Source organism: Oncorhynchus clarkii, chromosome 2 (genome assembly GCF_045791955.1).
Source record: "Oncorhynchus clarkii lewisi isolate Uvic-CL-2024 chromosome 2, UVic_Ocla_1.0, whole genome shotgun sequence".
Classification (NCBI taxonomy): Eukaryota; Metazoa; Chordata; class Actinopteri; order Salmoniformes; family Salmonidae; genus Oncorhynchus; species Oncorhynchus clarkii.
The window spans coordinates 11,952,090-11,973,515 of NC_092148.1; the positions used below are offsets into that span (position 1 = coordinate 11,952,090).

Consider the following 21,426-nt stretch of genomic DNA (forward strand, 5'->3'; position numbering starts at 1 on the left):
TGATTACTGGTGTAAGAAGTGAAGGTAGTACTGTTACAGTGATTACTGGTGTAAGAAGTGAAGGTTTTACTGTTACAGTGATTACTGGTGTAAGAAGTGAAGGTAGTACTGTTACAGTGATTACTGGTGTAAGAAGTGATGGTAGTACTGTTACAGTGAAGGTAGTACTGTTACAGTGATTACTGGTGTAAGAAGTGAATGTAGTACTGTTACAGTGATTACTGGTGTAAGAAGTGAAGGTAGTACTGTTACAGTGATTACTGGTGTAAGAAGTGAAAGTAGTACTGTTACAGTGATTACTGGTGTAAGAAGTGAAGATATTACTGTTACATTGATTACTGGTGTAAGAAGTGAAGGTAGTACTGTTACAGTGATTACTGGTGTAAGAGTTGAAGGTATTACTGTTACAGTGATTACTGGTGTAAGAATTTAAGATATTACTGTTACAGTGATTACTGGTGTAAGAAGTGAAGGTATTACTGTTACAGTGATTACTGGTGTAAGAGGTGATGGTAGTACTGTTACAGTGATTACTGGTGTAAGAGGTGAAGGTAGTACTGTTACAGTGATTACTGGTGTAAGAAGTGATGGTATTACTGTTACAGTGATTACTGGTGTAAGAAGTGATGGTATTACTGTTACAGTGATTACTGGTGTAAGAGGTGATGGTAGTACTGTTACAGTGATTACTGGTGTAAGAGGTGAAGGTAGTACTGTTACAGTGATTACTGGTGTAAGAAGTGATGGTAGTACTGTTACAGTGATTACTGGTGTAAGAAGTGAAGGTATTACTGTTACAGTGATTACTGGTGTAAGAATTGAAGGTAGTACTGTTACAGTGATTACTGGTGTAAGAAGTGAAGGTATTACTGTTACAGTGATTACTGGTGTAAGAAGTGAATGTAGTACTGTTACAGTGATTACTGGTGTAAGAAGTGAATGTAGTACTGTTACAGTGATTACTGGTGTAAGAAGTGAAGGTATTACTGTTACAGTGATTACTGGTGTAAGAAGTGAAGGATGTACTGTTACAGTGATTACTGGTATAAGAGGTGAAGGTAGTACTGTTACAGTGATTACTGGTGTAAGAAGTGAAGGTATTACTGTTACAGTGATTACTGGTATAAGAGGTGAAGGTAGTACTGTTACAGTGATTACTGGTGTAAGAAGTGAATGTAGTACTGTTACAGTGATTAATGGTGTAAGAAGTGAATGTAGTACTGTTACAGTGATTACTGGTGTAAGAAGTGAAGGTAGTACTGTTACAGTGATTACTGGTGTAAGAAGTGAAGGTAGTACTGTTACAGTGATTACTGGTGTAAGAAGTAAAGGTAGTACTGTTACAGTGATTACTGGTATAAGAAGTGAAGGTAGTACTGTTACAGTGATTACTGGTGTAAGAAGTGAAGGTAGTACTGTTACAGTGATTACTGGTGTAAGAAGTGAAGGTAGTACTGTTACAGTGATTACTGGTGTAAGAAGTGAAGGTAGTACTGTTACAGTGATTACTGGTATAAGAGGTGAAGGTAGTACTGTTACAGTGATTACTGGTGTAAGAAGTGAAGGTAGTACTGTTACAGTGATTACTGGTGTAAGAAGTGAAGGTAGTACTGTTACAGTGATTACTGGTGTAAGAAGTGAAGGTAGTACTGTTACAGTGATTACTGGTGTATGAAGTGAAGATAGTACTGTTACAGTGATTACTGGTATAAGAGGTGAAGGTAGTACTGTTACAGTGATTACTGGTGTAAGAAGTGAAGGTAGTACTGTTACAGTGATTACTGGTGTAAGAAGTGAAGGTAGTACTGTTACAGTGATTACTGGTGTAAGAAGTGAAGGTAGTACTGTTACAGTGATTACTGGTATAAGAAGTGAAGGTAGTACTGTTACAGTGATTACTGGTGTAAGAAGTGAAGGTAGTACTGTTACAGTGATTACTGGTGTAAGAAGTGAAGGTAGTACTGTTACAGTGATTACTGGTGTAAGAAGTGAAGGTAGTACTGTTACAGTGATTACTGGTATAAGAGGTGAAGGTAGTACTGTTACAGTGATTACTGGTGTAAGAAGTGAAGGTAGTACTGTTACAGTGATTACTGGTGTAAGAAGTGAAGGTAGTACTGTTACAGTGATTACTGGTGTATGAAGTGAAGGTAGTACTGTTACAGTGATTACTGGTATAAGAGGTGAAGGTAGTACTGTTACAGTGATTACTGGTGTAAGAGGTGAAGGTAGTACTGTTACAGTGATTACTGGTGTAAGAGGTGAAGGTAGTACTGTTACAGTGATTACTGGTGTAAGAAGTGAAGGTTTTACTGTTACAGTGATTACTGGTGTAAGAAGTGAAAGTAGTACTGTTACAGTGATTACTGGTGTATGAAGTGAAGGTAGTACTGTTACAGTGATTACTGGTATAAGATGTGAAGGTAGTACTGTTACAGTGATTACTGGTGTAAGAAGTGAAGGTAGTACTGTTACAGTGATTACTGGTGTAAGAAGTGAAGGTAGTACTGTTACAGTGATTACTGGTGTAAGAAGTGAAGGTAGTACTGTTACAGTGATTACTGGTATAAGAAGTGAAGGTAGTACTGTTACAGTGATTACTGGTGTAAGAAGTGAAGGTAGTACTGTTACAGTGATTACTGGTGTAAGAAGTGAAGGTAGTACTGTTACAGTGATTACTGGTGTAAGAAGTGAAGGTAGTACTGTTACAGTGATTACTGGTATAAGAGGTGAAGGTAGTACTGTTACAGTGATTACTGGTGTAAGAAGTGAAGGTAGTACTGTTACAGTGATTACTGGTGTAAGAAGTGAAGGTAGTACTGTTACAGTGATTACTGGTGTATGAAGTGAAGGTAGTACTGTTACAGTGATTACTGGTATAAGAGGTGAAGGTAGTACTGTTACAGTGATTACTGGTGTAAGAGGTGAAGGTAGTACTGTTACAGTGATTACTGGTATAAGAAGTGAAGGTAGTACTGTTACAGTGATTACTGGTGTAAGAAGTGAAGGTAGTACTGTTACAGTGATTACTGGTGTAAGAAGTGAAGGTAGTACTGTTACAGTGATTACTGGTGTAAGAAGTGAAGGTAGTACTGTTACAGTGATTACTGGTATAAGAAGTGAAGGTAGTACTGTTACAGTGATTACTGGTGTAAGAAGTGAAGGTAGTACTGTTACAGTGATTACTGGTGTAAGAAGTGAAGGTAGTACTGTTACAGTGATTACTGGTATAAGAGGTGAAGGTAGTACTGTTACAGTGATTACTGGTGTAAGAAGTGAAGGTAGTACTGTTACAGTGATTACTGGTGTAAGAAGTGAAGGTTTTACTGTTACAGTGATTACTGGTGTAAGAAGTGAAGGTAGTACTGTTACAGTGATTACTGGTATAAGAGGTGAAGGTAGTACTGTTACAGTGATTACTGGTGTAAGAGGTGAAGGTAGTACTGTTACAGTGATTACTGGTGTAAGAAGTGAAGGTAGTACTGTTACAGTGATTACTGGTGTAAGAAGTGAAGGTAGTACTGTTACAGTGATTACTGGTGTAAGAAGTGAAGGTAGTACTGTTACAGTGATTACTGGTATAAGAGGTGAAGGTAGTACTGTTACAGTGATTACTGGTGTAAGAAGTGAAGGTAGTACTGTTACAGTGATTACTGGTGTAAGAAGTGAAGGTAGTACTGTTACAGTGATTACTGGTGTATGAAGTGAAGGTAGTACTGTTACAGTGATTACTGGTATAAGAGGTGAAGGTAGTACTGTTACAGTGATTACTGGTGTAAGAGGTGAAGGTAGTACTGTTACAGTGATTGCTGGTGTAAGAGGTGAAGGTAGTACTGTTACAGTGATTACTGGTGTATGAAGTGAAGGTAGTACTGTTACAGTGATTACTGGTATAAGAGGTGAAGGTAGTACTGTTACAGTGATTACTGGTGTAAGAGGTGAAGGTAGTACTGTTACAGTGATTACTGGTGTAAGAGGTGAAGGTAGTACTGTTACAGTGATTACTGGTGTAAGAAGTGAAGGTTTTACTGTTACAGTGATTACTGGTGTAAGAAGTGAAAGTAGTACTGTTACAGTGATTACTGGTGTATGAAGTGAAGGTAGTACTGTTACAGTGATTACTGGTATAAGATGTGAAGGTAGTACTGTTACAGTGATTACTGGTGTAAGAAGTGAAGGTAGTACTGTTACAGTGATTACTGGTGTAAGAAGTGAAGGTAGTACTGTTACAGTGATTACTGGTGTAAGAAGTGAAGGTAGTACTGTTACAGTGATTACTGGTATAAGAAGTGAAGGTAGTACTGTTACAGTGATTACTGGTGTAAGAAGTGAAGGTAGTACTGTTACAGTGATTACTGGTGTAAGAAGTGAAGGTAGTACTGTTACAGTGATTACTGGTGTAAGAAGTGAAGGTAGTACTGTTACAGTGATTACTGGTATAAGAGGTGAAGGTAGTACTGTTACAGTGATTACTGGTGTAAGAAGTGAAGGTAGTACTGTTACAGTGATTACTGGTGTAAGAAGTGAAGGTAGTACTGTTACAGTGATTACTGGTGTATGAAGTGAAGGTAGTACTGTTACAGTGATTACTGGTATAAGAGGTGAAGGTAGTACTGTTACAGTGATTACTGGTGTAAGAGGTGAAGGTAGTACTGTTACAGTGATTACTGGTATAAGAAGTGAAGGTAGTACTGTTACAGTGATTACTGGTGTAAGAAGTGAAGGTAGTACTGTTACAGTGATTACTGGTGTAAGAAGTGAAGGTAGTACTGTTACAGTGATTACTGGTGTAAGAAGTGAAGGTAGTACTGTTACAGTGATTACTGGTATAAGAAGTGAAGGTAGTACTGTTACAGTGATTACTGGTGTAAGAAGTGAAGGTAGTACTGTTACAGTGATTACTGGTGTAAGAAGTGAAGGTAGTACTGTTACAGTGATTACTGGTATAAGAGGTGAAGGTAGTACTGTTACAGTGATTACTGGTGTAAGAAGTGAAGGTAGTACTGTTACAGTGATTACTGGTGTAAGAAGTGAAGGTTTTACTGTTACAGTGATTACTGGTGTAAGAAGTGAAGGTAGTACTGTTACAGTGATTACTGGTATAAGAGGTGAAGGTAGTACTGTTACAGTGATTACTGGTGTAAGAGGTGAAGGTAGTACTGTTACAGTGATTACTGGTGTAAGAAGTGAAGGTAGTACTGTTACAGTGATTACTGGTGTAAGAAGTGAAGGTAGTACTGTTACAGTGATTACTGGTGTAAGAAGTGAAGGTAGTACTGTTACAGTGATTACTGGTATAAGAGGTGAAGGTAGTACTGTTACAGTGATTACTGGTGTAAGAAGTGAAGGTAGTACTGTTACAGTGATTACTGGTGTAAGAAGTGAAGGTAGTACTGTTACAGTGATTACTGGTGTATGAAGTGAAGGTAGTACTGTTACAGTGATTACTGGTATAAGAGGTGAAGGTAGTACTGTTACAGTGATTACTGGTGTAAGAGGTGAAGGTAGTACTGTTACAGTGATTGCTGGTGTAAGAGGTGAAGGTAGTACTGTTCATTGGGTAATAAGAAAGACTGACATATTCTGCTTTTATTATTCTCTCACAGACAGAGAAGATCAATCTATCCTCTGCACGTGAGTAACCTGGGGTTATATATATGTCTGTCTGTCTGCCTGTCTGTCTGTCTGTCTGCCTGTCTTGTCTGCCTGCCTGTCTTGTCTGCCTGCCTGTCTGTTGTCCGTCTGTATTCTCACCATTGTAAATGATCCCAGTTTAGATTACTGAAGCTGAGTATAGCTTAGTTTCTGCTAGGATCCTGTTTTTAAACTTTTACAGCCCAGTCCCCCTCCAACACTAGAAGTATATTTAGTTTCCCCCAGTCAGTCTCCTGTATTCTCCTTTATTCCCATCCAACAGCAACACAATGACTAGTGTCTGTATCCTGCACACCTGCTCTCTGTGTATAGAGGAATACACTGCATGGTTCCTCTGTTCCCTGGTGGCCTACACGTGTGTATAGAGGAATACACTGCATGGTTCCTCTGTTCCCTGGTGGCCTACACGTGTGTATAGAGGAATACACTGCATGGTTCCTCTGTTCCCTGGTGGCCTACACGTGTGTATAGAGGAATACACTGCATGGTTCCTCTGTTCCCTGGTGGCCTACACGTGTGTATAGAGGAATACACTGCATGGTTCCTCTGTTCCCTGGTGGCCTGCACGTGTGTATAGAGGAATACACTGCATGGTTCCTCTGTTCCCTGGTGGCCTACACGTGTGTATAGAGGAATACACTGCATGGTTTCTCTGTTCCCTGGTGGCCTACACGTGTGTATAGAGGAATACACTGCATGGTTCCTCTGTTCCCTGGTGGCCTACACGTGTGTATAGAGGAATACACTGCATGGTTCCTCTGTTCCCTGGTGGCCTACACGTGTGTATAGAGGAATACACTGCATGGTTCCTCTGTTCCCTGGTGGCCTACACGTGTGTATAGAGGAATACACTGCATGGTTCCGCTGTTCCCTGGTGGCCTACACGTGTGTATAGAGGAATACACTGCATGGTTCCTCTGTTCCCTGGTGGCCTACACGTGTGTATAGAGGAATACACTGCATGGTTCCTCTGTTCCCTGGTGGCCTACACGTGTGTATAGAGGAATACACTGCATGGTTCCTCTGTTCACTGGTGGCCTACACGTGTGTATAGAGGAATACACTGCATGGTTCCTCTGTTCCCTGGTGGCCTACACGTGTGTATAGAGGAATACACTGCATGGTTTCTCTGTTCCCTGGTGGCCTACACGTGTGTATAGTGTCCTTTCTGTTATATGTGTTTGTGTTGTGTTTATATGTCCTTCATAACTGGGTTGTATGAGTGTGTTTTTATGGAGGACCCTTGTGAAACGAGATGTGGTTTATGTGTGAGTTTCTCATACTTGTTTCTGTGTGTGCGCGTGCGCGCGCGTGTGTGTGTGTGTGTGTTTCAGCGGCGAGTCTGGCGCAGGGAAGACAGAGAACACTAAGAAAGTCATCCAGTATCTGGCTCATGTGGCCTCATCCCATAAGACTGGAACTCTGGGTAGAAACAAGGAGGCCTCACAGGTAAACTGGGGAAGGAGAGAGAGCGGGAGAAGAGGGGGGAGGGGGAGTGGAGAAGGGGGGAAGAAGAAGAGACTATATGGCGGAGATGGGAGCTTGGTCAGGAGACAAAGACAGAGAAGGGGAAGAAGTTGTGAGGAAAGAGATTAACTGGATGAAGAAGGTGATGTTTATTGTCCTGGCTGAGGGAGAGGGTTGATGGATGATGTTTATTGTCCTGGCTGAGGGAGAGGGTTGATTGATGGATGATGTTAATTGTCCTGACTGAGGAAGAGGTTGATTGATGGATGATGTTAATTGTCCTTACTGAGGGAGAGGCTTGATTGATGGATGATGTTTATTGTCCTGGCTGAGGGAGTTGATTGATTGATGGATGATGTTTATTGTCCTGACTGAGGGAGAGGGTTGATTGATGGATGATGTTTATTGTCCTGACTGAGAGAGAGGGTTGATTGATGGATGATGTTTATTGTCCTGACTGAGGGAGAGGGTTGATTGATGGATGATGTTTATTGTCCTGACTGAGGGAGAGGGTTGATTGATGGATGATGTTTATTGTCCTGACTGAGGGAATGGATTGATGGATGATGTTTATTGTCCTGACTGAGGGAGTGGGTTGGTTGATGGATGATGTTTATTGTCCTGACTGAGGGAGAGGGTTGATTGATGGATGATGTTTATTGTCCTGACTGAGGGAGAGGGTTGATTGATGGATGATGTTTATTGTCCTGACTGAGGGAGAGGGTTGATTGATGGATGATGTTTATTGTCCTGACTGAGGGAGAGGGTTGATTGATGGATGATGTTTATTGTCCTGACTGAGGGAGAGGGTTGATTGATGGATGATGTTTATTGTCCTGACTGAGGGAGAGGGTTGATTGATGGATGATGTTTATTGTCCTGACTGAGGGAGAGGGTTGATTGATGGATGATGTTTATTGTCCTGACAGAGGGAGAGGGTTGATTGATGGATGATGTTTATTGTCCTGACAGAGGGAGAGGGTTGAGAGCTGGATGATGTTTATTGTCCTGACTGAGGGAGTGGATGGGGAAACAGAATAAGGCAGGAAGAAAGTGAAAGAACGAGAGGGTGTAGGGAGGACTTGTTATGACTTGTTATGAAGTTGTGTTAAAGATGTATATTGAAACTATGGTTGAAACAAGGTGTACTGCTACATTTTGCATTACACTACATGTTGCTACTACTCCATGACTTCCTGTCTACTACCGTTCTTCTTGCTGATCAAGTGCTGCTGGAGGAATCATTATAGAGTGACCTCTATAATCATTCCTGCCTCTCTGCTCCTCTCCTCTCTCCCTGTCCTGTCCTCTCTCCCTGCCCTGTCCTTTCTCCCTGCCCTGTCCTCTCTCCCTGTCCTGTCCTCTCTCCCTGCCCTGTCCTCTCTCCCTGCCCTCTCCTCTCATTCCCCCTCTCATGTACTCTCCTCCCCCTACTGCCCCTTTTCCTCCCCTTTTTCTACTGTTTTCCTTCTCTTCTTTCTCCTTTCCTTTCCTCCCTCTCTCCCTCCTCCCTCTTGATTTTGCACTCTCTCCTACCCTCTCTCCTCCAACCTCCCCCTCTTTCTTGTCCTTCTCTCCTGCGTGTTCAGATGGATGGCAGTAGGTCGTTGCCCCGGGGCAGTTCCATGGTGAACAGGGTGAGTGGGCTCTATCCTGTCCTGTCTTCTCCTCTTTCCTTCTCTTCTGTTCTGCCTACCGATTCTGGTTTGTGCTCCAGACTAACATCCTTTAACAACACCATTACTGATGTGTTCCTCCACAACTGTCAAGCATTTTGTTTTTGTTTGTACTGCATTCATTGGTCTGTTGTTGTGTTTTGTTGTTTGTTTGTGTCATCCGTTGATTCTCCCAACCTTCCCGTTCTTCTCAATCTCTCAGAGTGTGCAATATGTGAGTATAATATAAAGTATAAAGACTATCACCGCTGTGGGCGGATTAAGGAATTGCACATAGATGTAGAATGTATAGAGCAGACATAATTATCTTGTTCAGTATAAGAGAGAATCTTGTCTGGTTTAGACAATACATTTCTGTCTGAATGTTCTGAAAAGTTGCTGTCTCCTGAATGAAAGCCCTGCTGTTCTCCGGTGTCTAATGGTGTTTGGCTTTTTACTGTACGGTATATCTGTTGCAACACCCAATGGGTGCTAGAATAAGTGGTGATGGGCGGGCCTATGAATCTCTCTCAACGTCCTAATTGGCTGGATTAACGACCTGTCAATCGTCAACCCATATACTGTTGCCTAATGAAAATGCTCTAGTTTCCTGATTGACAGCTGGTGTTAATCCCGCCCATAGGTGGGCCTCAGAATCATTCCCCTCATCGGTGAAGGAAAGCTTTGGAATTCACTGATGATGCACAAAAGCTTGGTCTTAAAACAACCGGCCATCTGAAAACCAGATAGGTGGAATCTCCCCTAAACTCTTTGGACACTTAGATAGAGCCATCACCTTAGTGGTTACACCTATCCAGTATTTTCTGATCTGCTAGCACTGAAGGGGCAGTGGCTAGAGGTTGTTCTCAGACCGGGCTATAGACGTCCCTCCCCATCCTCCCTTTACAGTGAATGAGCTCAATGCTTCCATTCTGGTGGCCACACCTGTGAATAATGCCCAAATACACCAGGCATTTACCATGTAGAATAGTTAAGCATACATTCTGGCTGACCAGGAGTCTCCACACATACCTGTCTGTGTGTGTGCGTGCTTTTTATGTGCGTGTGTTGTTCTGTGTGCACTTGGTGCTTTGTCTAGTAGTATGTGCATTGTTGGCAGTCTGAGCTTTGTTCCCATGCAAAGCCCTGGCCTCTTGCTGTGTGTAGCTTTGAGTGCTGCTTGGCTGGCGTGCTTTACCTGCCACTTTTAAATGTCTGTTAGAGAACACATGAAAAGCTATTTATCTCTAGATTTCTCTGGGCTCATCCTGTTGAGATGCTATTACAGACTATATCTTGAAATTCAGAGTTGAGACCACTGGGTTACTGCCTTGTTTACTGGCTGATGAGTCTGGTCTCCCCTCTTTTGTACTGGGATTGGGGGAACAGTATTTTGGGTTGTGGAGTTGCTTTGTGATGCATGTCCCAGTGTTGATGCGGTGCCTGTCCTGTCCTCCAGGGGGAGCTAGAGAGACAGCTGCTACAGGCCAACCCCATCCTGGAGGCCTTCGGAAATGCCAAGACTGTCAAGAACGACAACTCCTCCAGATTTGTAAGAATGTATTAATATCTAGATTGATCCCAGATAAGATCTACAGTATGTTTTTAATTGGCTGTATTTTTATTTACTGTGTTTGTTGTTGAGTTTGTATCATTTTTTCATTAATATTGTAATGAAACAGGCAGGTCGAGCCTGAAGCTTCGGCGCACTATCGACTGTGCAACAAAAGCATGCTCGAACGTCAGAGTTGATTTCCTCGCTTATAAACCCAGGGTCGTTACAATATGTTAATCATCAACTGACACATTTCTTCTCCTCTTGTCTCTCAGGGCAAATTCATCCGTATTAACTTTGACGTGGCTGGATACATTGTCGGTGCCAACATTGAGACCTGTATCCTTCCTCTGCAGTCAGACTCTGTTTCGAGTCCCAACCTAAATATTACTGTTGTAATTCATTAGTATGCTCACTGTTGGGTCACTGCTAATCTGTCATCAGGTAGAAGTTGCCCTACACACAGGGGTCAGCTCAGGGAAGCAGGGGATGCAAAACTGCCCTTAGGTTAGTGTCTGGGGCTATTGAACCCTTCCTTTACTCCTGACCTCAGACCTGCTGGAGAAGTCGAGGGCGATCCGCCAGGCCAAAGATGAAAGGACCTTCCACATCTTCTACCAACTCATGTGTGGAGCTTCAGAGACCACCAGAGGTGAGAGAGGGGGAGAGGAGAAAGAGAGGGTAGGAGAGGGAGGGGAGAAAGAGAGGGTAGGAGAGGGAGGGGAGAAAGAGAGGGTAGGAGAGGGAGAGGAGAAAGAGAGGGTATGAGAGGGAGGGGAGAAAGAGAGGGTAGGAGAGGGAGGGGAGAAAGAGAGGGTAGGAGAGGGAGGGGAGAAAGAGAGGGTAGGAGAGGGAGAGGAGAAAGAGAGGGTAGGAGAGGGAGGGAAGAAAGAGAGGGTAGGAGAGGGAGCGGAGAAAGAGAGGGTAGGAGAGGGAGGGGAGAAAGAGAGGGTAGGAGAGGGAGAGGGTAGGAGAGGGAGGGAAGAAAGCAAGGGTAGGAGAGGGTAGGAGAGGGAGCGGAGAAAGAGAGGGTAGGAGAGGGAGCGGAGAAAGAGAGGGTAGGAGAGGGAGGGGAGAAAGAGAGGGTATGAGAGGGAGCGGAGAAAGAGATGGTATGAGAGGGAGGGGAGAAAGAGAGGGTAGGAGAGGGAGGGGAGAAAGAGAGGGTAGGAGAGGGAGAGGAGAAAGAGAGGGTAGGAGAGGGAGGGAAGAAAGAGAGGGTAGGAGAGGGAGCGGAGAAAGAGAGGGTAGGAGAGAGAGGGGAGAAAGAGAGGGTAGGAAAGGGAGAGGAGAAAGAGAGGGTAGTAGAGGGAGGGAAGAAAGCAAGGGTAGGTGAGGGTGGGAAGAAAGAGGGGGTAGGAGAGGGAGGGGAGAAAGAGAGGGTATGAGAGGGAGAGGAGACAGAGAGGGTAGGAGAGGGTGGGGAGAAAGAGAGGGTAGGAGAACGGGGATGAGTTGAATAGGTAGATCTGGTGAATAGGTAGATACGGTGAATAGATAGATCTGGTGAATAGATAGATCTGGTGAATAGGTAGATCTGGTGAATAGATAGATCTGGCGAATAGATAGATCTGGTGAATAGGTAGATACGGTGAATAGATAGATCTGGTGAATATGTAGATCTGGTGAATATGTAGATCTGGTGAATAGACAGATCTGGTGAATAGATAGATCTGGTGAATATGTAGATCTGGTGAATAGGTAGATCTGGTGAATAGGTAGATCTGGTGAATATGTAGATCTGGTGAATAGATAGATCTGGTGAATAGGTAGATCTGGTGAATAGATATATCTGGTGAATAGATAGATCTGGTGAATAGGTAGATCTGGTGAATAGGTAGATACGTGAATAGATAGATCTGGTGAATAGATAGATCTGGTGAATAGATAGATCTGGTGAATAGGTAGATCTGGTGAATAGATAGATCTGGTGAATAGGTAGATCTGGTGAATAGATAGATCTGGTGAATAGGTAGATCTGGTGAATAGACAGATCTGGTGAATAGATAGATCTGGTGAATAGATAGATCTGGTGAATAGGTAGATCTGGTGAATAGGTAGATCTGGTGAATAGGTAGATCTGGTGAATAGATAGATCTGGTGAATAGATAGATCTGGTGAATAGGTAGATCTGGTGAATAGATAGATCTGGTGAATAGGTAGATATGGTGAATAGGTAGATCTGGTGAATAGATAGATCTGGTGAATAGGTAGATCTGGTGAATAGGTAGATCTGGTGAATAGGTAGATCTGGTGAATAGATAGATCTGGTGAATAGGTAGATCTGGTGAATAGGTAGATCTGGTGAATATGTAGATACGGTGAATAGATAGATCTGGTGAATATGTAGATCTGGTGAATAGGTAGATCTGGTGAATAGGTAGATCTGGTGAATAGGTAGATCTGGTGAATAGGTAGATACAGTGAAGAGATAGATCTGGTGAATAGATAGATCTGGTGAATAGGTAGATCTGGTGAATAGATAGATCTGGTGAATAGATAGATCTGGTGAATAGATAGATCTGGTGAATAGATAGATCTGGTGAATAGGTAGATCTGGTGAATAGATAGATCTGGTGAATAGATAGATCTGGTGAATATATAGATCTGGTGAATATGTAGATCTGGTGAATAGATAGATCTGGTGAATAGATAGATCTGGTGAATAGGTAGATCTGGTGAATAGATAGATCTGGTGAATATATAGATCTGGTGAATAGATAGATCTGGTGAATAGATAGGTCTGGTGAATAGGTAGATACGGTGAATAGATAGATCTGGTGAATAGGTAGATCTGGTGAATAGATAGATCTGGTGAATAGATAGATCTGGTGAATAGATAGATCTGGTGAATAGGTAGATCTGGTGAATAGGTAGATCTGGTGAATAGATAGATCTGGTGAATAGATAGGTCTGGTGAATAGGTAGATACGTGAATAGATGGATCTGGTGAATTGGTAGATCTGGTGAATAGGTTGATGTGGTGAATAGGTAGATCTGGTGAATAGGTAGATCTGGTGAATAGGTAGATCTGGTGAATAGATAGATCTGGTGAATAGATAGATCTGGTGAATAGATAGATCTGGTGAATAGGTAGATCTGGCGAATAGGTAGATACGGTGAATAGATAGATCTGGTGAATAGGTAGATCTGGTGAATAGGTAGATCTGGTGAATATGTAGATACGGTGAATAGATAGATCTGGTGAATATGTAGATCTGGTGAATAGGTAGATCTGGTGAATAGATAGATCTGGTGAATAGGTAGATCTGGTGAATAGGTAGATCTGGTGAATAGGTAGATACGGTGAAGAGATAGATCTGGTGAATAGATAGATCTGGTGAATAGGTAGATCTGGTGAATAGATAGATCTGGTGAATAGATAGATCTGGTGAATAGATAGATCTGGTGAATAGATAGATCTGGTGAATAGGTAGATCTGGTGAATAGATAGATCTGGTGAATAGATAGATCTGGTGAATATATAGATCTGGTGAATATGTAGATCTGGTGAATAGATAGATCTGGTGAATAGATAGATCTGGTGAATAGGTAGATCTGGTGAATAGATAGATCTGGTGAATAGATAGATCTGGTGAATATATAGGTCTGGTGAATAGGTAGATACGGTGAATAGATAGATCTGGTGAATAGGTAGATCTGGTGAATAGATAGATCTGGTGAATAGATAGATCTGGTGAATAGATAGATCTGGTGAATAGGTAGATCTGGTGAATAGGTAGATCTGGTGAATAGATAGATCTGGTGAATAGATAGGTCTGGTGAATAGGTAGATACGTGAATAGATGGATCTGGTGAATTGGTAGATCTGGTGAATAGGTTGATGTGGTGAATAGGTAGATCTGGTGAATAGGTAGATCTGGTGAATAGGTAGATCTGGTGAATAGATAGATCTGGTGAATAGATAGATCTGGTGAATAGATAGATCTGGTGAATAGGTAGATCTGGCGAATAGGTAGATACGGTGAATAGATAGATCTGGTGAATAGGTAGATCTGGTGAATAGGTAGATCTGGTGAATATGTAGATACGGTGAATAGATAGATCTGGTGAATATGTAGATCTGGTGAATAGGTAGATCTGGTGAATAGATAGATCTGGTGAATAGGTAGATCTGGTGAATAGGTAGATCTGGTGAATAGGTAGATACGGTGAAGAGATAGATCTGGTGAATAGATAGATCTGGTGAATAGGTAGATCTGGTGAATAGATAGATCTGGTGAATAGATAGATCTGGTGAATAGATAGATCTGGTGAATAGATAGATCTGGTGAATAGGTAGATCTGGTGAATAGATAGATCTGGTGAATAGATAGATCTGGTGAATATATAGATCTGGTGAATATGTAGATCTGGTGAATAGATAGATCTGGTGAATAGATAGATCTGGTGAATAGATAGATCTGGTGAATATATAGATCTGGTGAATAGATAGATCTGGTGAATATATAGGTCTGGTGAATAGGTAGATACGGTGAATAGATAGATCTGGTGAATAGGTAGATCTGGTGAATAGATAGATCTGGTGAATAGATAGATCTGGTGAATAGATAGATCTGGTGAATAGGTAGATCTGGTGAATAGGTAGATCTGGTAAATAGATAGATCTGGTGAATAGATAGGTCTGGTGAATAGGTAGATACGTGAATAGATAGATCTGGTGAATTGGTAGATCTGGTGAATAGGTTGATGTGGTGAATAGGTAGATCTGGTGAATAGGTAGATCTGGTGAATAGGTAGATCTGGTGAATAGATAGATCTGGTGAATAGATAGATCTGGTGAATAGATAGATCTGGTGAATAGGTAGATCTGGCGAATAGGTAGATACGGTGAATAGATAGATCTGGTGAATAGATAGATCTGGTGAATAGATAGATCTGGTGAATAGGTAGATCTGGTGGACAGGTAGATCTGGTGAATAGATAGATCTGGTGAATAGAGAGGTCTGGTGAATAGGTAGATACGTGAATAGATAGATCTGGTGAATTGGTAGATCTGGTGAATAGGTTGATGTGGTGAATAGGTAGATCTGGTGAATAGGTAGATCTGATGAATAGGTAGATCTGGTGAATAGATAGATCTGGTGAATAGATAGATCTGGTGAATAGATAGATCTGGTGAATTGGTAGATCTGGTGAATAGGTTGATGTGGTGAATAGGTAGATCTGGTGAATAGGTAGATCTGGTGAATAGGTAGATCTGGTGAATAGATAGATCTGGTGAATAGATAGATCTGGTGAATACATAGATCTGGTGAATAGGTAGATCTGGCGAATAGGTAGATACGGTGAATAGATAGATCTGGTGAATAGGTTGATCTGGTGAATAGGTAGATCTGGTGAATAGGTAGATACGGTGAATAGATAGATCTGGTGAATAGGTTGATCTGGTGAATAGGTAGATCTGGTGAATAGGTTGATCTGGTGAATAGGTAGATCTGGTGAATAGGTAGATACGGTGAATAGATAGATCTGGTGAATAGGTAGATCTGGTGAATAGGTTGATCTGGTGAATAGATAGATCTGGTGAATAGGTTGATCTGGTGAATAGGTAGATCTGGTGAATAGGTAGATCTGGTGAATAGGTAGATCTGGTGAATAGATAGGTCTGGTGAATAGGTAGATACGTTGAATAGATAGATCTGGTGAATAGATAGGTCTGGTGAATAGGTAGATCTGGTGAATAGATAGATCTGGTTTTTGATCCTTTTACTGATTATTATCCTCTCTCTCTCTCTTTTTCTCTCCCTCTGTTTCCCTCTCACTCTGTTTCCCTCTCTCTCTCTGTTTCCATCTCTCTCTCTGTTTCCCTGTTCTGTTTCCCTCTCTCTCTCTGTTTCCCTGTCTCTCTGTTTTCCTCTCTCTCTGTTTCCCTGTCTCTCTGTTTCCCTCTCTCTCTCTGTTTCCCTGTCACCCTGTTTCCCTCTCACTCTGTTTCCCTGTACTCTGTTTTCCTCTCTCTGTTTCCCTGTCTCTCTGTTTTCCTCTCTCTCTCTCTGTTTCCCTGTCTTTCTGTTTCCCTCTCCCTCTGTTTCCCTCTCTCTCTCTGTTTCCCTGTCCCTCTGTTTCCCTGTCCCTCTGTTTCCCTCCCTCTCTCTGTTTCCCTCTCTCTCTCTGTTTCCCTCTCTCTCTCTGTTTCCCTGTCTCTCTGTTTCCCTCTCTCTCTCTCTCTCTGTTTCCCTGTCTCTCTGTTTCCCTCTCTCTCTCTGTTTCCCTGTCCCTCTGTTTCCCTCTCTCTCTCTGTTTCCCTGTCTCTCTGTTTCCCTCCCTCTCTCTGTTTCCCTCTCTCTCTCTGTTTCCCTCTCTCTCTCTCTGTTTCCCTGTCTCTCTTTTTCCCTCTCTCTCTCTGTTTCCCTGTCTCTCTGTTTCCCTCTCTCTCTCTGTTTCCCTGTCCCTCTGTTTCCCTCTCTCTCTCTGTTTCCCTGTCTCTCTGTTTCCCTCTCTCTCTCTGTTTCCCTGTCCCTCTGTTTCCCTCTCTCTCTCTGTTCCCCTGTCTCTCTCTTTCCCTCTCTCTCTCTCTGTTTCCCTGTCCCTCTGTTTCCCTCTCTCTCTCTGTTTCCCTGTCCCTCTGTTTCCCTCTCTCTCTCTGTTTCCCTGTCTCTCTGTTTCCCTCTCTCTCTCTGTTTCCCTGTCTCTGTGTTTCCCTCTCTCTCTCTGTTTCCCTGTCTCTCTGTTTCCCTCTCTCTCTCTGTTTCCCCCTCTCTCTCTTCCTCTCTGTCTGTAGCAGACCTTCTCCTTGGTAGCGCTGACCAGTACAGGTTTCTGAGTGGAGGTGCTATACCTGTTCCAGGCCAGAGTGATGCTGACAACTTCACCCAGACCATGGACTCTATGACCATCATGGGATTCACACCAGAGGAGTCTCTGTGTAAGCGAGAGAGGAATGGAGGGGAGGGGAGGGGGGACAGAGCTTTCCTCAGAACATGGAAGTAAAAAACTATATTTTCTCTCCATCCCTCTCTTTCTTTCTTTCTGCCTGTCTGGCTGTCTCCCTCCCCTCCTCTCCTCTATTTCTTTCTGCCTGTCTGTCTGTCTGTCTCCCTCCCCTCTTCTCTATCCCTCTTTTTCTGCCTGTCTGTCTCCCTCCCTCCCTGACCTCCTCTCCATCCTTCTCTTTCTTTCTGCCTGTCTGTCTGCCTGTCTCACTCCCCTCCTCTCCATCCCTCTCTTTCTGCCTGTCTGTCTCCCTCTTCCCTCCCTCCTGTTAGCCATGTTGAAGGTGATCTCTGCGGTGCTCCAGTTTGGGAACATCTCGTTCACTAAGGAGAAGAACCAGGACCAGTGCTCCATGCCAGACGACACGGCTGCCCAGAAACTGAGCCACCTGCTGGGCATCAGCGTGCTGGAGTTCTCCCGGGCCATCCTCACCCCCAGGATCAAAGTAGGACGCGAGTACGTTCAGAAGGCCCAGACCAAGGAACAGGTGAGACACACACACACACACACACACACACACACACACACACACACACACACACACACTAGTCCAGAGCACATCTGTAACGATGTGCGCTGAGAGTCGGGAAGCAAGTTCAGGGAGTGAGTGATTTAATCAATAACACAACATAATACAAAACAAGAAACACGAACAACGTACAGACATGAAAAGCACATAAATCCCCCTCGTCACATCCTGACCTAACCAAAATAATAAAGAAAACAAAGATAACTAAGGCCAGGGCGTGACAATTCAGTTGTTGGAAAGATGGGGAGAGGTCTGTATGTGATAAAGAGATGCTCAGCGTTCTTAACACCACACTTGAAGAAAGAAGCTGAAGTTTTATCATGTCCTGACTACTTCCAGGTGAGCGGGTCAGGGGCTGTAAAGAGGGCATATCAGAACAGAACAGCACGTCTTTCCCTGCCGTGTTCACAGAGAGTTCATGTCAACTAAATGCTTGTTGACCTCTTCTGGCTTAGAGCAGAGATTGACTGCGTCGCTTCTTGTGTTTTGTAAGAAATATGAATGTGTTAAAAACGACAAACTGTCTATTCAATCAACTAACACAGCTCTGACAGACAGGCGTACCCCACAAGACAGGCCACAGGCGGCCTCCTCACAGTCTCTAAAGACAAAACGAATTCAAAGCAACACACAGTAATATATAGCACCATGGATGCATGGACCTCCCTGCCATCTCAAATCACTCAAGCTGCAAAATCAGCTTAAAAAATAAATAAAACATCACATCACAGCACAGAGCTTCTCCCCTTTCTGACCTAAATAGCTTGTTGTTTCCAGTCCTCTCCCTCCCGAGCACATCTGGTGTTTGAGTTAAAGACAAGATGTGCCCTTGGCATTAGGATAACAGCACCTGCTTAGAGAAAGCCATTGTAAACTAAGCCGCAGTAGAATAAGGACTTTGGTCGTGCTCCATATGATGATGACGTTCAAGAGATTCAAGAGTGCTGAGGAGAAAACTGTAGTTGACGTTTTAGCTGGACAGAACTGATGTATGGGACTCCACCAAGTTACCCTTCACCATACAGAGACCACACTGTGGGGGGGGTGTAAGGGGTAAGTGACTGGCTGCAGGGAAGTCAGGCGCAGGAGAGCAGAACTGGGTAATAACCGGAGCAGTTTAATATGCAAAACCAACGGCACCCAGAACAACAAGATAACCTGTGGTGAACCAGTCAGATTGCACAAGCACTTCACAACAAACAATTTCACACACAGACATGGGGGGAACTGAGGGTTAAATACATGACAAGTAATGAGGGAATGTAAACCAGGAGTGTGGGAAAATAAGACAAAACAAATGGAAAATGAAAGGTGGATCGGCGATGGCTAGAAGACCGGTGACGTCAACCGCCGAACGCCGCCAGAACAAGGAGAGGAACTGACTTCGGTGGAAGTCATGACAGTGTGACTGTAACATAGAAGGAAGGATTAGGAGATAAGATCACGTTTGTGTTGTTGTCTATCTGCAATAGCTGCTTACCTATTGCAGATTCAGTCTTCCCAGCCTGGTGCAGGTCTACAATTTTGTTTCTGGTGTCCTTTGACAGCTCTTTGGTCTTGGCCATAGTGGAGTTTGGAGTGTGACTATTTGAGGTTGTGGACAAGTGTCTTTTATACTGATAACAAGTTCAAACAGGTGCCATTACAGTTTTTTTCGATTGCTAAACGACAGTGGACACAACTGGAGTCACATGTGCACAACTCTAACTACAGTCTGCACAGCAGCAGTTCATGTGGACCAAACTCTAGTTCGTTTTTCATTGCTTGAACACAGTTTTCAAAACTCTACACACTTATCCCATGACTTTAACCACAACCTGCACAACACTGTGGATTTACAGCACTTTGTTCAAATGCTAACACACTGCTGTCAAAACTGTGAACCACACATTCAAAATGGAATAGATTTCAGCCTTGTGCCTTTCAAACACTGCTGATTGCAATTTCAGATGAAAGGCTAAGCAGGTGTCTTGTTTTAGACTTGTTAGTGAACACACACACATATTACAGCATATATAGGTAGAGCTCAGAAAGACTCATTTTGGAAATGGAAGAAGGAAGATGGGTTCGTGGAGGGAGAAGGGTGGCAGGGAGAGGGCGGATGCGTGGAGGAAGACAAAGAAGACAAAGAGCTGTTATTTCAGATGAAATAAGGGCTACACTTATAGACCATGTCGTGAACCATGGTCTCTCATTGAGAGAGGCAGGGTTGAGGGTGCAACCCAATCTGCAAAGATCCCCAGTGGCATCTGTAATGCGAATTTTCCAAACAGGTGAGAGTTACATCCTTACAGTAAATGAAAACATTACAGGACTCTATTTTGTATTGCATTTATAGAATATTTACACAGATATATATTACAGTAAGTTTGACTGTAAAATATATTTTTACAACAGGACCCAAAGGCTGCCCCCAACAGGGGGAAGAGGAAAAATATTTTCAGATGCGCAGGAAAATGCTATTGTTGACATGGTTGTTGTCAACAATGCAATAAAACTGCGGGAGATTCAAGATAGAGTGCTAGCTGATAATTATATATTTGAACATGTTAATTCTGTCAGCACAACAACTATTGCTCGAGTCCTAAAGAAACACCAAGTTACAATGAAACAGTTATACACTGTACCGTTCGAGAGAAACAGTGAACGGGTAAAAGAGCAAAGATACCAATATGTCCAGGTAAGACGTCTGAGGTTACGTACACAGCTATACAAAATATTTACAGTAAAAAAAAAACACTAGCATTTCTACAGTAAAACTGTGCACTTACTGTTTTTCAGAGAGTAATGGAGGTGGAAGCACTGGAAAGACCACATTCATTTGTATTTATCGATGAAGCTGGATTTAACCTTGCCAAAACACGGTGCAGAGGAAGGAATGTTATAGGTCAAAGGGCCACTGTGGAGGTTTCAGTCCAAGGGGGGGGGGGGGGAATATCACCATGTGTGCTGCAATGGCCAATGATGGGTTGCTTCTCAACACACCACTCATTGGCCCATACAACACAGAAAGGCTTATAGCTTTCCTAGAACAGCTCTATGCTCAGCTAGTGCCAGCAGAACAGGGGGAGCCAGTAAGAAACGCCCAAGTTTTTGTCATAGTTTGCGATAACGTTGCTTTTCACCACTCTGCAGCTGTCACAGATTGGTTTGCAGCACATCACAGATTTATGGTTTTGTACCTGCCTGCATATTCACCCTTCCTCAACCCAATAGAGGAGTTTTTCTCTGCCTGGAGGTGGAAAGTGTTTGGTCACCACCCACATGACCAAATGTCTCTTTTGGAAGCCATGCGTGCCGGATGTGAGGACACGAGTCCAGAGGACTGCCAGGGATGGATAAGGCACTCCAGAAGGTTCTTCCCCAGGTGCATGGCAAGAGAAAACATTAGATGTGATGTTGAAGAAAACCTGTGGCCTGATGCTAGAGAGAGGCAGGATTAGCCCCTCAATTATTTGTTCGAATTACAGTATGTACTTTTAGTTTCTACCTTTTTTTTCTCATTACTGTAATTCCGTAAATTACTACAGACTATTGAAGCAAACTGCTAATTTTAATTTACCGTAAAGAATTGTTATGTTCTAAAAAATTTAATAAATCATGTGAAA

General features: G+C 42.9%; 1 protein-coding gene across 1 annotated transcript in view; it reads left to right on the forward strand.

Moving 5' to 3' along the window:
• LOC139421326 (myosin, heavy chain 14, non-muscle) overlaps positions 1-21,426 on the forward strand; it is a 97,602-nt gene that overhangs the window by 25,774 nt on the left and 50,402 nt on the right. Inside the window, exons 6-13 of the mRNA XM_071172096.1 lie at positions 5,607-5,634; positions 6,990-7,104; positions 8,712-8,759; positions 10,237-10,329; positions 10,608-10,671; positions 10,886-10,984; positions 17,078-17,221; positions 17,562-17,776. Coding sequence (XP_071028197.1) covers positions 5,607-5,634; positions 6,990-7,104; positions 8,712-8,759; positions 10,237-10,329; positions 10,608-10,671; positions 10,886-10,984; positions 17,078-17,221; positions 17,562-17,776 — 806 coding nt within the window. The remainder of the gene's footprint in view (positions 1-5,606; positions 5,635-6,989; positions 7,105-8,711; positions 8,760-10,236; positions 10,330-10,607; positions 10,672-10,885; positions 10,985-17,077; positions 17,222-17,561; positions 17,777-21,426) is intronic.